This window comes from Primulina tabacum, chromosome 5 (genome assembly GCF_025594145.1).
Source record: "Primulina tabacum isolate GXHZ01 chromosome 5, ASM2559414v2, whole genome shotgun sequence".
NCBI classification, from domain to species: Eukaryota; Viridiplantae; Streptophyta; class Magnoliopsida; order Lamiales; family Gesneriaceae; genus Primulina; species Primulina tabacum.
In genome coordinates, this window is record NC_134554.1 from 302,812 (window position 1) to 318,387 (window position 15,576).

General features: G+C 32.9%; 1 protein-coding gene across 1 annotated transcript; it reads right to left on the bottom strand.

Annotated features, from left to right (window-relative positions):
• Positions 1–1,622: 1,622 nt before the first annotated feature.
• LOC142545122 (G-type lectin S-receptor-like serine/threonine-protein kinase SD2-5) lies at positions 1,623–4,745 on the bottom strand. Its single transcript, XM_075652101.1, has one exon. The coding sequence runs from the start codon at positions 4,387–4,389 to the stop codon at positions 1,966–1,968; it is 2,424 nt and encodes an 807-aa protein (XP_075508216.1). The 5' UTR covers positions 4,390–4,745; the 3' UTR covers positions 1,623–1,965.
• Between the last annotated feature and the right edge of the window lie 10,831 nt (positions 4,746–15,576).

The following is a 15,576-nucleotide window of genomic DNA, read 5'->3' on the forward strand; positions in this document are numbered from 1 at the left end:
ACACGGTTTGGTGGCAGACAAGGCAAAAATGGAATCAGTTCAGATGACTGTGTGTTTGTTCTGATGATTTTGAAATTGGAAGAAGGTTTCTTCCATCGATGAATAGCTAAATTAAGCTGTGGAAACCACCCACTGTACTACAAGATAAAGTAGCACGTGCAACGCTATTCCGATGATTGTTGTTTAAGATAATTGTGTGTTGTAGACTTTAACTTAAATCATATAATAAAAAATTATGTATAAGACAATGCGATTGTGATAGATAATCAGTCGATCAAAATAATAAATGTTTTAAAAAATATATAACCAAACATTTATTAATAGATATATTGTAATTTAGGACATAAATAAAAAATAGTATTATAATAATTTATTACGAGTTCAAAGTTTTTCTTGCTTAATATTCACAAATGCCACCTTTTATTGTACAACACACAGGGTTTATATACAACCTTCTCCCGGCTTGAAACAAATATTTACTTCTTTCAAATTCGTAGTCTCACAAGTACGCCTGCCCGTGTATTGTTAACAAACTAAAATCAGATGCATGATTTGATTTGGTTGTTCTTCTTTGCTTAATTGTGTACAACAAATGAAATCCCAAACTAGAAAAGTGTCCTCTTCAAAATTTCGCGAGATTTGATTTTAATAAAATCATAATCAATATGATATAAATATCATTAAAGTTACGACAATTATTATGCCTTATAGATTTAGCAAGAATTTTAGGCAATAAGGGTAAAGGACACTGAACATGGTGTTTGAATTGCGTCGTATTAATATTTTAAAATCAGTGATAAATATCAGATGTGATTTTATTAAAGATTGATATCATAAGAGATATAATCAGAACAAAGGAACAAGATGAAACTTCCTATTTTTCATTTTTGTGAAGACAAATCAATATGCTTTCGAGTTTTCCAAATAGGACCCATATAGAAATAGACATTGCAAAATTACTCCTGTCGTGTTTAACCCGTTAAAGAAAATTCTTCAAAAACCAGGAAATCTATAGATTTCCTGGTTTTTGTTTTATACACAAACACAACTTCGGGTATAATATAGACTAGGAATGATGGACCAAGAAATTAGTACAGGAAATCTTTGAATTTTATGTAAACCCACGCGCACACGATGGTGGCCCCTTTGTCTTCTAGAGTGTCATATCTATGCTAGATAATATAAAGAATGCATGTGATATAATAGAAGAACATATTCATAAATAAATAAATAAAAACAACAATAATGCAATAGCCTTTTGTTTCAAACAATAAATATGAGAAAAAGATACGAGAGGAAAATTCCGCATTTCACTTGCCAAGGAAAGAAAAAGGTAGGCTACATCCAACAAATTAGTCAAGATCGGTGTCCCAAACCCAACTCCCAAACCCAAATCAATTTCAACTACTTTTTACTCACCACCAAATTCTGCTTCAACAAAATTGACGCAGTCCTCCTTTTCACAAGAGAAGAGAGAATGTTGTACCATCAATCCATATGACTAATTATCTTAAATTTCTCTGGTGCAATCAAAAATTTATTATAAGAAACCATATGGTTGGCAGTATAAATTAATAATACAGATTAACTGCGCGCCTACTCTTGGGCTACTGAAACTACAAGAAATCACCTAATCCTCACATTGCAGCACAAAAACGCATCAAAATCGGACACTAAAATTTCTCGAGTGGAAGCTACAAGAATTCACCATGGAGAAATAAGCCATTGATTGAATGTTTGTTATCCAACTTAATTAATTTCCCATTGTTTATAACAATCGTTTACCCATCGTGAATACAATGGCAACTATCATATATAGCTTCATAATCAATCATGTCACAAAATTTGTGCTCCGAATAATTACAAACAAGAAAAATCACAAAAAACACACCATCACGGGTATGATTGACTCATCTGCAGAGGCCTAAAATTTGGTTAGAATCGATGCCTCATCTCTAGTGGCTGTTATCTTGGACCAGAAAGCCGAACTGCAGAAAGATATGCGTCGCTGTTACAATCAGATGGCCCCGATGAAGTGCCCTCCTCGCTTATGGACTTAAAGAAACTCGAGTAAAGACGAGAGCCCATTTGAGAAGCTGTAGGCGGCGAAGGGACAGGGCTGAGCCCTTCAAGCATTTGCACTACTTTTGTCATTGGCGGACGAAGGTACATATCATCCTGAATGCACCACAAAGCAACTTTTATTGCTATGTCAACCCTTTCATCCTCTTCCCCTATCTTCAGTTTAGCATCAATAATATCTTTCTGTTTCCCTTCTTCCAACATCCTGAAAGCATAACTAGGAAAGTGGGATTTTTCTGAACCTTCTGCCTGATCATAGTTTTTTCTACCTCCGATTAACTCAAGCAACACCATACCATAGCTATACACGTCACTCTTCTCTGATATAGCATAGTTTGTAATCCATTCTGGTGCAAGATACCCTCTAGTGCCTCTTAATGTGGTAAAAACATGACTTTGTTCTCTAGTCATAAGCTTAGCCAGCCCAAAATCTGAAACCTTAGCCATAAAGTGATCGTCAAGAAGCACGTTTTCAGGTTTTATGTCACAGTGAACTATCTTTAGATCACAGTCTTCATGGAGATAAGCCAGGCCCTTAGCAGTGCCCAATGCAATATTGTATCTAGTATCCCAGTCCAACAAGAATTCTCCTTTGTCTTTCTTGAAAAGCCATTTTTCTAAAGAGCCATTTGCCATGTACTCGTATACCAGTAGCCGGTGAGTTCCTTCAGCACAGAAGCCTTTGAGCCTTACCAGGTGATGGTGGTGTATGCTGCCTATGATGCTAACCTCAGCTCGAAATTCTTTCTTTCCTTGGCCAATACCTTCCAATTTCTTCACAGCTAATTGTACACCATCGGGAAGATTTCCCCGGTAAACCGAGCCAAACCCTCCTTGGCCAAGTTTCACAGTAAAGTTATTTGTCGCGGTCTGTAGATCCTTGTAACTGAAACGGATTGGCATCCCCGACAAGACTTCCAAGAAATTATCCTCTTCCGAACTCACTTTTGGAGATTCGGGCACTTTCTTGCTCTTACGGAAGCACTTGTAACCGGAAAAAAGCATAGCCAATATAATAATGAAAGTGACAATTACGATGATAATGACAATAGGGAAGCGCTTGTTACCACTGTGTCCGTTATCTCCACCTCTATCTCCACTACTTGAAATTTTGATGTAGGAAGTAAAGCCAGCCCCATTTGTGGTTGCGTCCATGCTTCCTATTTGATCGAAAAGAAAACAACTTCCTGAACTGGCCTCGAAAAACATAGCACCACAAGTACAATTTGCAAGGCAGTAATCTTTGCAGCCATCCAAAGTGGTTTTTGAAAACGGTTGAACAAATCCGAGAGCGAAATAACTGAGGCCATCACCGCCACTTACAAGCTCCACTGGCTCGGTTGAGGTATCGCACGAAGGAAACATCGCCGACTCGCAAGGCTGGAGGGACGATGGACACTGGCATTCGTTGCCAGGATAACAGACATAATATGGGTCACAAGCTGCAGGTCTGTCACACTGATCTCGAGGTATTCTTGTAGACGAGGGATTGGTCGAACTTCCTTGAAGCATGGAGAAAGTGATGGAGCTGTCATTCCCCAACACTGCCACCCAAGTTCCATTCGCATTGTTACCTGCAGAAAAAATGAACTGCCACAACAACACCTTGTCTGGATCATAAAATTTCCATGAATTAGCACTGAGAATCGCAGAGGTGACATTACTGCCATCTCGGTTGATGGTTCTTCGGCTGTCGCTTCCCATGGTCCAGTAAGGCTGCGGAGGACTAAAACCTGCGGAAAGAATCATATCCCCAGACTCAATCTCAAGATAATAGGTCAAGTTATTGGAGCCAGGATCACTGACAAGTTTCATTCCTGCAGAGAACTCTTGATTGGAGAGAAGGGTATCAGTGGGGTGGGTAAAACTTTGCCAAAGAACAGCCCCATCATTCCCAATGAAGATCAGATTCCCAGAATCTAGTAAATGCATGGAGGACACCCCTTTATCAGCAGTGCCGGTGGACCAAATGACGGATCCCCCTCTCAGTAAGTAAGCATTTCCGGTATGATCAAATTCAAAGTTATCTGAATTCTGAACGGGGGAGCCCCTATTGGCAGACCAAACTATAGTTGAGCTGCTTTTGTGCATCACCACGAGAAGAAAGAGAGTAGGATCTTGGGTGGTGGTGAATCCGAAGGCGAAATTGGAATCGTTGGATAGGAGGAACAAGCCATCATTGTCTATCCAGTACATGTAAGAGCCGTTGAAGCCAGGACTGAGTTTCCCAAAGTTTTGGACACTAGCACGACAAGTTTCGAGCAGAAACAGAAGCACAAAGCAAATGAATCCCCTCGCACCAGCCATGACAGCATTAAGAACGACCAGATCCAAAAAAAAAATATGACGACTTGGGGATCCCAGAACACCACGACAAGGGGAAACGGAAGAGGGGGAAAAAAATCAAGAAAGCCCACGAAGGAAAGCTGAGATGGAGCAGGATTTGGAAGTCAAAGAAGAAAATAGAGCTGCAGGGAGGTAGATGAATAGGGTTGAATAAGCGGATGAAGAAGAAAGAGAAGCATCGATTAATGAAGCAATAGTTGGTAGAGAGAGCGAGAGCGGTAGTTATGGGGAATTAAAGAAGAAATAGAGATGGACATGGATACCTGCCTCTGCCTGGCCTGGTTATTTTCTTTCCTCGATCGAAAACGAAAATACATTATCACGTGTGAAAGGAAAGAAAGAATTAAGACGTTTTATATTTTATTATTTTTATTAATCTAATCTAATCTAATATAATTTAATTTAATTTAAACTAATGAATTATTATGAGTCAAATCGCACCTTGTAGATTAATTTCCAACCCCATAATTAGCAGATGGGTCGACGGTTTGTCGACCAATTGACTGACTTGATTTGCATCTCATATATATATATATATATATATATATATATATATATATATATATAATAATGATAATAATTGTTGAAAAATATATTTAAAATGTGAGTATTGAATATTTGAATGTTGAATATTTGAATGTTGAAAATAAGAGTTGTAAATATTGAAAATTAGTGTGTGATGATGTAGGTAATGATGTATTTTATTTTTGGATTATTTGTAAAGATTTTCTATAAATAGATCTCTCATTTGTGAAGAAAATCACAATTGAGTAGAGAGAAAAATATTATAAAGTGTGTAGTTTGGTAAATTTTGAGAGTTTGAGATTTTTACTTTTTACCATAAATTTTTACTTTTTCACAACACGTTATCAGCACGAAGCTCTAAAAGTCCTACATACTTTTCCAAGCTCCAAACAGAAGAAAAAGGTAACAAAAATAATTATATTTATTTTACTGTTATTTATTTATTGTGTATTTATTTAATATACAATATAATGTTATTATTAGAAATAATAAAAATAAATTTTTCATAAACTTGTTATAAATCCTGGGAGGATGTTAAGACGACATCCCACACTCCCGGTAAGGGATACGACAAGTATAAAAGCCTATAAGGTTTTTAAACAAAATAAATTATGACACTCATTATAATATTATGATATGATATACATAATTATTTAAACATGTCTAATATTATATATATCATATTATTATAAAATTATACAAATACATACCTTTATTTTTTTTGTACCCCAACGGTCATAAATGGTAAACAACGGCTATTTTTTGCCCTATAAATATGATCTCACAAACACATTCCATCACTCCAACTTTCTCTTCTTCTCTAAAAATTATTCATCATCAAATTTTTCGAAGAAAAAAGAAGATGGCTTTCTCAAGGTTATTTTTAATTATTTTGGTTATCATACTCACGAGTCTTTTATTTATCGGAGAATATCCTCCTCGTGTGTTTTCTTTATTTTTACAAATACTTGTACTTGTTGTTTATCCGTTACTTTGTATTGCAATAATTATTAACTAATAAAATGCATCGTAATTTTTTAGTACCACCATGTCAAATTTAACAAAGCTCGAATTTGTTGCGCTCGACATCACGGGAAAGAATTATATGCCATGGACTCTAGATGTAGAAATGCATCTTGAGTCATTGGGTCTAAGCGAGACCATTAAAGAAAATGGCATATGCACGTCACAAGAAAAGGCAAGAGCCATGATATTTTTGCGTCGACATCTCGACGATGGATTGAAATGTGAATATCTGACTGAAAAAAATCCCATGGCTTTGTGGAAGGGATTAAAAGAAAGATTCGAACATATAAGAGAAGTTATACTTCCGACCGCCCGGGATGAATGGAATACATTGAGATTCCAAGACTTTAAAAAAGTCAGTGATTACAATTCGGCGATGTATAGAATAATCTCGCAATTAAAATTTTGTGGACATGAGGTCACAGAATCTGAGATGCTTGAAAAAACATTTTCCACGTTTCATGCATCAAATATTACTCTACAGCAACAATATAGAGTACGTGGATTCGCGAGATATTCTGAACTCATCGCATGTCTTCTTGTGGCGGAAAAAAACAACGAGCTATTAATGAGAAATCATCAGTCCCGACCCACTGGATCAACAGCATTTCCAGAAGTAAATGCTGTAAGTAAAAATGAATTTAAACCTGGAAACCAAAATCAAATTCAAAGACAAGGTTTTGGTCGAGGTCGAGGTCGTGGACGTGGACGTGGACGTGGAATTGGCCGTGGTCGTGGTCAAGGCCGTGGTTTTGAAAATAATCGAGATAGTTATTTTTATAACTCATCTCAAAAGAACGTCCCAAACCATCCACAGAAAAGGCATCATGAGAATACAAGTGTTAATGAGAAGCACTCAAAAAGATATGAAAGTTCTTGTTACAGATGTGGTACTCCAGGACATTGGTCCAAAGTTTGTCGAGCCCCTGAGCACCTTTGTAAACTTTATAAAGAATCATTAAAGGGGAAAGAAAAGGAGACCAACTTCACTGAACGCAGTGACCGTTTGAGTGATGCAACTCATTTTGATGCTGGTGATTTTATGAATGATTTCTCTGGAAATGATCAATATGTTGGTGGGATAGAAATGAACAATATTGATGCTGCAGATTTTCTCAACGATTTCTCTGAAAATGAACAATATAATGGTAGAATATAAATGTACAATAATCTATTTTTCATGTATTCATAGAATAATGTTTTATTGTATAATTATGATTTGTGTTATATTTAAATATATATTGCAAGTAATTTATTTCATTGCATATTTTTTTGAAGTTCAAATATGGAAAATGCTATGAGCAAAGCTGAAGTTTGCATACCCGATAGTGGTACAACGCACACTATCCTCCGAGATAAAAGATATTTCTTGGAACTAAAACCAACAAAAACAACGGTGAATACAATATCAGGTCCTGTAGACTTGATTAAAGGATGTGGTAAAGCACAATTTTTGTTACCTAATGGTACAAAATTTTTGATCAATGATGCTTTATATTCACCACAATCGAAAAGAAATTTGTTGAGTTTTAATGATATATATTCCCATGGGTATGATACTCAAACAATGAATGAAGGGAATGAGAAATATATGTGTCTTATCACATATAAATCAGGAAAGAAATATATGATTGAAAAACTACCAATGCTCCCTACTGGATTGCATTATACACATATAAGTCCCATTGAATCAAACATGGTAGTTGATAATTCTTCGATATTAACCAATTGGCATGATCGATTGGGACATCCTGGTTCAACAATGATGCAAAGAATTATAGAAAATACACATGGTCATCCACTGAAAGACCAGAAGATCTTTCAGAATAATAAGTTTCAATGTAAAGCATGTTCTCTTGAAAAACTTATTATAAGACCATCACCAGCCAAAATCCAAACTGAATCACCAATGTTTCTTGAACGTATTCAGGGTGATATTTGTGGACCAATCCATCCACCATGTGGACCATTCAGATACTTTATGGTATTGATTGATGCCTCCAGCAGATGGTCACATGTATGTTTATTATCAACTCGAAATGTTGCATTTGCAAGATTACTTGCTCAAATAATAAAATTGAGGAATCAATTTCCCGATTATACAATCAAGAAAATTAGACTTGATAATGCTGGTGAATTTACTTCCCAAACTTTCAATGATTATTGTATGTCTATGGGAATCATTGTTGAGCATCCTGTTGCTCATGTACATACACAGAATGGATTGGCTGAATCATTGATTAAACGTCTGCAAATGATTGCTAGACCAATGATAATGAAAACAAAGCTCCCTATTTCTATATGGGGACATGCAATTTTACACGCTGCTTCATTAATTCGCATCAGACCAAGTGCATATCATAAATACTCCCCATTGCAGCTTGCATTTGGTAAAGAACCAGACATTTCTCATCTGAGAATTTTTGGATGTATGGTGTATGTGCCTATTGCACCACCGCAACGAAAGAAAATGGGATCTCAAAGAAAGGTTGGAATTTATATCGGTTATGATAGTCCATCAATCATTCGATATATTGAACCTCAGACAGGCGACGTGTTCACAGCACGTTTTGCTGATTGTCATTTTAATGAGGAAATCTTCCCAATGTTAGGGGGAGAACAGAAACATACCGAAAAAGAAATTACATGGTATGTATCATCATTGTTACATCTGGATCCAAGAACAAAACAATGTGAAAAAGATGTACAACAAATTGTACACTTGCAAAGAATAGCAAATCAAATACCAGATGCATTTGCAGACACAAAAGGGGTAACTAAATCATATATACATGCTGCAAATGCCCCTGCTCGAATTGAAATTCCAAAGAAACAAATGGAAGATACTCATGATGTCATTAAACGCCTGAAGCGTGGAAGGCCAGTCGGTTCCAAGGATAAAAATCCTCGAAAAAAAAAATTCATAGAGAAACACGATGATCACAAAATAAAGAATGACGTTTCTGAAGAAACACATGATGATCACAAAATAGAGAATGGTGTTCCTGAAGAAACACATGATGATGAAAATGTTCTGTCAGAACCACAAACTGACGAGAATCATGAAATCTCTATCAATTATATTAATACTGGAAAAATATGGAACCGAAAAGATATAGATGAAATTGATGATATATTTTCTTATAATGTGGCAATCGACATCATAAATGATAACGAAGATCATGAACCAAAATCTTTTGGTGAATGTAAAAATCGGCAGGATTGGATAAAATGGAAAGATGCCATCCAGGTTGAATTAAATTCGCTAAATAAACGTAATGTTTTTGGACCTATAGTCCTTACACCTGAAGGTGTAAAACCTGTTGGATACAAATGGGTTTTTATTCGAAAGCGAAATGAGAAAAATGAAATAGTAAGATATAAAGCTCGACTTGTTGCACAAGGTTTTTCTCAAAGGCCTGGAATTGATTATGAAGAAACGTATTCTCCTGTGATGGATGCAATTACGTTTCGGTATTTGATTAGCTTGGCGGTATTTGAAAATTTAGAAATGCGTCTTATGGATGTTGTTACAGCTTACTTATATGGATCACTTGATAGTAATATATATATGAAAATCCCTGAAGGATTTAAGATGCCTGAAGCACAAAGTTCAAAACCCAGGGAATGTTATTCTGTGAAATTACAAAGATCATTATATGGGTTAAAGCAATCAGGTCGAATGTGGTATAATCGACTAAGTGATCACTTGATGAAAAAGGGATATGTAAATAATTCAATATGCCCTTGTGTTTTCATTAAGAAAACAACATCCGGATGCGTAATTATTGCTGTATATGTTGATGATTTAAACATCATTGGAACGAATAAAGAAATTCAAGAAGTTGTGTCATACTTGAAGGAAGAATTTGAAATGAAGGATCTTGGAAAAACCAAGTATTGTCTGGGTTTACAAATTGAACAAAAAGAATGTGGAATGTTTGTTCACCAGACAAATTATACAGAAAAGATCCTTAAACGTTTTAATATGGATAAAGCAAATCCTTTAAGTACTCCAATGGTTGTTAGATCATTAAACATAGAAAAGGATCCATTCCGTCCATGTGAAGATGATGAAGATATTCTTGGTCCAGAAGTACCATATCTAAGTGCCATCGGTGCCCTTATGTACCTTACAAATTGTACAAGGCCTGATATATCTTTTGCCGTGAATCTGTTGGCAAGATTTAGCACATATCCAACAAAGAGACACTGGAACGGAATTAAACATATATTCCGTTATCTACGAGGAACGACAGACTTGGGACTTTTGTATTCAAAAGATGCTAATCCAAGTATAATTGGTTATGCTGATGCTGGATACTTATCTGATCCACACAAGGCACGTTCCCAAACTGGATATGTATTTACTCGTGGAGGCACTGCAATATCTTGGCGTTCTCAGAAACAAATGCTCGTAACAACTTCATCAAATCATGCCGAGATTATTGCACTACATGAAGCAAGTCGTGAATATGTGTGGTTAAAATCAATGACCCAACATATCCAAATTTCATGCGGATTATCATCTGATGAGAAGCATGTGATACTATATGAAGATAATGCTGCATGTGTTGCTCAAATGAAAGAAGGATACATAAAAAGCGACAGAACTAAACATATTCCTCCTAAGTTCTTCGCATTCACCAAGGAGCTTGAGAAGAATAGATGTATTGATGTTCGTCACATTCAATCAAGTGAAAATTCATCAGATCTCTTCACAAAGGCGCTTCCTACGTCAATATTCAGAAAGCATATATATAATATTGGGATGCGCAATCTACGAAATTTGTGAAGAATTGTTCGTGTCAACATGAGGGGGAGTTTACGTGACTGCACTCTTTTTCCCTTACTATGGTTTTTATCCCAATGGGTTTTTCCTAGTAAGGTTTTTAACGAGGCAGTATAAAAACACGTAATGAAGACAATCATTATGATCATCATCACAAGGGGGAGTGTTGAAAAATATATTTAAAATGTGAGTATTGAATATTTGAATGTTGAATATTTGAATGTTGAAAATAAGAGTTGTAAATATTGAAAATTAGTGTGTGATGATGTAGGTAATGATGTATTTTATTTTTGGATTATTTGTAAAGATTTCCTATAAATAGATCTCTCATTTGTGAAGAAAATCACAATTGAGTAGAGAGAAAAATATTATAAAGTGTATAGTTTGGTAAATTTTGAGAGTTTGAGATAATACTAATAATAATTGACTGACTTGATCTGCATCTCATATATATATATATAAAATAAATAATAATAATGCTTTGATTGATTAATGGGGAGAATTGTCATTTTCCATGTCGACTGTAATTCTACTACTCATTCACCACTCCCGTGTGTAGCAGTTGAAAAGCGTTTTTTTTTTTATATATATTATTCAACTAAAAACATTAAAACAATCGGAAATTAGGTTAGAAATTTACTGGGTTTTGCAGTTTGAACATACATACACAACTCTTACAACTTATTGTTAACTACCTATGTTAATTTATTTACCTTTTAAATTATATGTGTAAGTCGGTCTCAGGTCTATTGTGAGACGGTCTCACGAATCTTTATTTATCAGACGGATCAACCCTACCGATATTCACAATAAAAAGTAATACTCATAACATAAAAGTAATTTTTCATGGATGACAAAAAAAAAAAAATTAAACGTAAGGTGCAATCTAGTAAGTTACTGCTGTCAAATGTCGGGACTTTATAGAGAAAGTCAAGAAATTCTATACCAAATATTAGATTAATATTGAAAAAACCACGTAAAGAAAAGGCATGAAACATAGCTTTCGAACAATGTTTTAGTCTATGTTGTTAAGATTGAAACTTGAACATAACTCAACCCCAAAAGCTAACTTAAGGGAGATGGATTGTCCAAGCCCATATATACGACTCTCAGGTCATTTATCCAACCGATGTGGGACAATTAACATAATTATTTTACAAAATCAGTAAAAAATATTAATTGTAGAAATAGCAATAATGAAAGCAATTAACGTTGAGAGTATATTTGTACATTACTCGACATTTTAAAGTAGTATTCAAATTTTTACAAGTAATTCAATAATATTTTAAAAAGGCAACCTGATTTTTAACTCTCTCATCACCAAAACTGTACAAATCAAACCATGATTAAAAAAAGGAAAAACAAATCGATACAAAATGATTTGATTTTTGGATTAAACATTTGAAAACCAAAAATAGGAAAATTGAATCGACCGTTGCACAACCCAAATTACAGCTTAATTAAAATAGATTCGTTTTTTAAAAAATAACTTAAATAATTTTACTTAATTAAGAGAGTGTATCTAGACTTTTAATAACTTTTATGCAGTTTAAAATCTAAAGGTATTCAATATAGATTTTTATGTACCGTATAAAAGTTTAATGGTATTCAACGTAAACTTTTGTAGAATTTTAAAAAGTCGTGTTTTATTCAAACTTGACTTTTAAAAACTCTACAAAAGTTTATAGATATTCAAAATATCAATAGACTTTTAATAAGACCATGAAATTCTATTAAGCACAAAAACTAAAGGCTAAAGTACAACAACAAAATGTCAAAAAATATATTTGATTCAACCTAAAGATTTGGATGTACATTTAATTGAAAAATCTCTCAAACTCACATACTCAATACAAACACTAAAATTTTAATTCTTTTCTCATCCATTTATTTTTCTTTTTATTTGTACTTTTTTAAAACATATTTTTTTTATTGCTAACAATAGTTTAAAATCAAATTTATTAACATCGTTCATTTTATTTTGGAGTTCCAGTAACAAAACCTCATAAAATATAAAATTATATTTATTAAACTTTTAAGAAAATAATCACCACATAATAAAAAAATTATAATATTTTATTGACCTATAAGTTGAAAATAATAAATATTTTTAATAAGTACAATTTAATTTTTTATTAATTATTATATAACATTTTATGTTTAATTATTTTCTATAATTTTAGTTATATCTTGATTTTGATTATAAAATATATATACATATGTATAAATGTTTGTGATTGATACATAATTATAGAAGTTTATCAACACACATATAAGGATAATTATAATAAATTATATATACTAAAATTTTATAATGTTACTCTAATTATAAATATATTAACATACTTATTATTTATTTTCAAATACAAATAATTATCTTGTTTATTTTTTTTGTTTGACATATTGTAAAAACAAAATTGATATAATTTTGTATACAAAAATTTATTCAAAATAAATTAAATTATTTTAAATTTGATTATTTATTTATATTGAAAATTATTTTTATGTATTTAAAAAATATTAATTATTTTAAACATGTTGAATTGAATAAATAAAGTTTAATTACAATAAACTTATTGCTGCTTATTTATTATTTTTTGTAAAGTCAATATGTAAAAATATTATATCAAGAGATAGAAATATTTGAAATAAATAAAAAATTATTTACATTCAATTATTATTTCAAATAAATTTTTAAAAATCACAATACTAAATTAAAAATCCATAAGATTCTATAAAAAAGTTTAGGTCAATAAAACTCATGCAAAATAAATCTGCAATATTCTGTAAAAATCTTTAAAAATTTGTAAGATTCTGTAAAGGAAGTAGAAATCTATCAACTCCATAAAAATCTGGTATTTTAAAAAAGTCAGCAAATCCTCTAATGAATACAACCTCCTAAGTAATTTTCGGTTTGACGCACAACTTTTTTTTATAACAGTCATAAAAAAAATATAAGTTTATTATAATTACTAAATTCATAAATATTTTTGTGGGATAAACTTTTAAATTTGATTAATTGTTACTCTAATATATTTAATTTACCGATAGTACCAAATTATAATTTATTTCTATGACATTTCAAATTATAAATATTGAAATATCACATTTTATTTTAAATATCTCGCTCATTTAGATTAATTTGTTACGAATGAAGTTTTTGTTTTTAAAAAATTACTGCTTTAATTTATATTTAAAATATTTTATTAAATTCATAAAATATTGATATGAATTAAAAAATAATTATATTACAATATTTGGTCAATTAAATTTAAACTACAATAATACTATAAAATAGTGACGTCAGATCTTACCGGGTAATATTGTCTCTGCTGGGACATGATCGGCAGTAGAGAAATGATAATACTGATATCTAAGGGATATGAGACAACATCAGCAGATAGACAGACACATCATTAGATTCATGGGTCTAACAGCCAGAGCCATTAGCACCCAATTAGGTGTATTGTGCTATACCATAAGTATAAGGAAATAAAATCGTGTTTTGGCTAACACCTATAGTTTTTGGCCTAATAGTAAGGGTTTATTCCTAACAGTTAGTATCTGAGCAAGGTCGTGAGTTCAAATATTCCAAGAGACATATTTATATACTTCTTGGATGAGAGTGATGTTTGGTTAAATGTACATGAGTGAGCGTGGTACTGAGATGGACAATCTTTTATGAAGTTCTCGTGTGTCAAGCTGTTAACCTTGTGCCGCTTGATCTATTTGGTTAGGTTGGTCGTAAAAGAGTGATGCAAAATCTTATCAGATAAAAATGTTTATGTTGGGGATATGGCCGATTCGAGGAAAAGAGTAAGACTGATATTTAAGATACAAGATATCAACAGGAGATAGACACGCATATCTCCAGACTCATGAGCCTAACAACTCGACCCATTAGCACTCAAGTAGGTGCACTCCACATCGTCACAAATATAAGTAAATAAAGTTGTCTCTTGACTAACATCTATAGTTTTTACTCTAATGGTAAGCGCTCGATCCTAGCCATTGATATCAAAGTGATGTTGGGTTAAGCTTTCATGAGTGAGAGTAATACTAGCCGTTATTTGAATGAATAATTGTTTAATATTTTAAAATTGTACGAACTAAAAAGTATTCAGTAGAAATATTTAAAGACCAAAAATATTTTAGTGATAAACAATAGAAACAGAAGGTGTATTCAAATGTATCATCATTCTTATTTTCTCAAGGAAAAATATATTTTTGTAACTAAATTTTATATTATTTTGTGTATCAAGATACAATATTAAGCAATTAGAACCAATAAATATCGATGACTAAATGAATTGAGGTCCAAACTAGCTCAAGACCACAACCGAAAAAGCAAGACTTTTGGAACATTGGCCATTGGATTGATTGAAATAAAGTAGCATGTTGTTGGGAGAGATCGACGTGCTACTCTTTTAGCATGTTTTAAGGCTTGGAGAATAAAAACTAAGCAAAAAATATGAAGAAAAACTCAACAGAGATGAGACGTTTCATCGTCAAAAAAGAACTTCTCAACATCTTATGTGTAACTTGAAACAATTCAAAATGTCTCTTTTTGTATCCTTGAATTTTTAAGACCATGAGAGAGAAGCATACATAAACATCCCTACGTGTCGTGAAAAAATTCAGGCAGACACCGTTGCATTGGCCGTTGGATTGATCGAAATAAACTAGTATGTTGTTGGTCGGAGATCGATGGGCTACTTCTACTCCAAGTTTTTAATTTCAATAATTATATAATAAACATTAGAATAATTATTCGTTGTTATGTATATTAAATATTGACCAAATAT

Bases quoted from the DNA above. Each gene is read 5' to 3' on its own strand.
- LOC142545122 (XM_075652101.1), bottom strand. From the start codon at position 4,389: ATGGCTGGTGCGAGGGGATTCATTTGCTTTGTGCTTCTGTTTCTGCTC.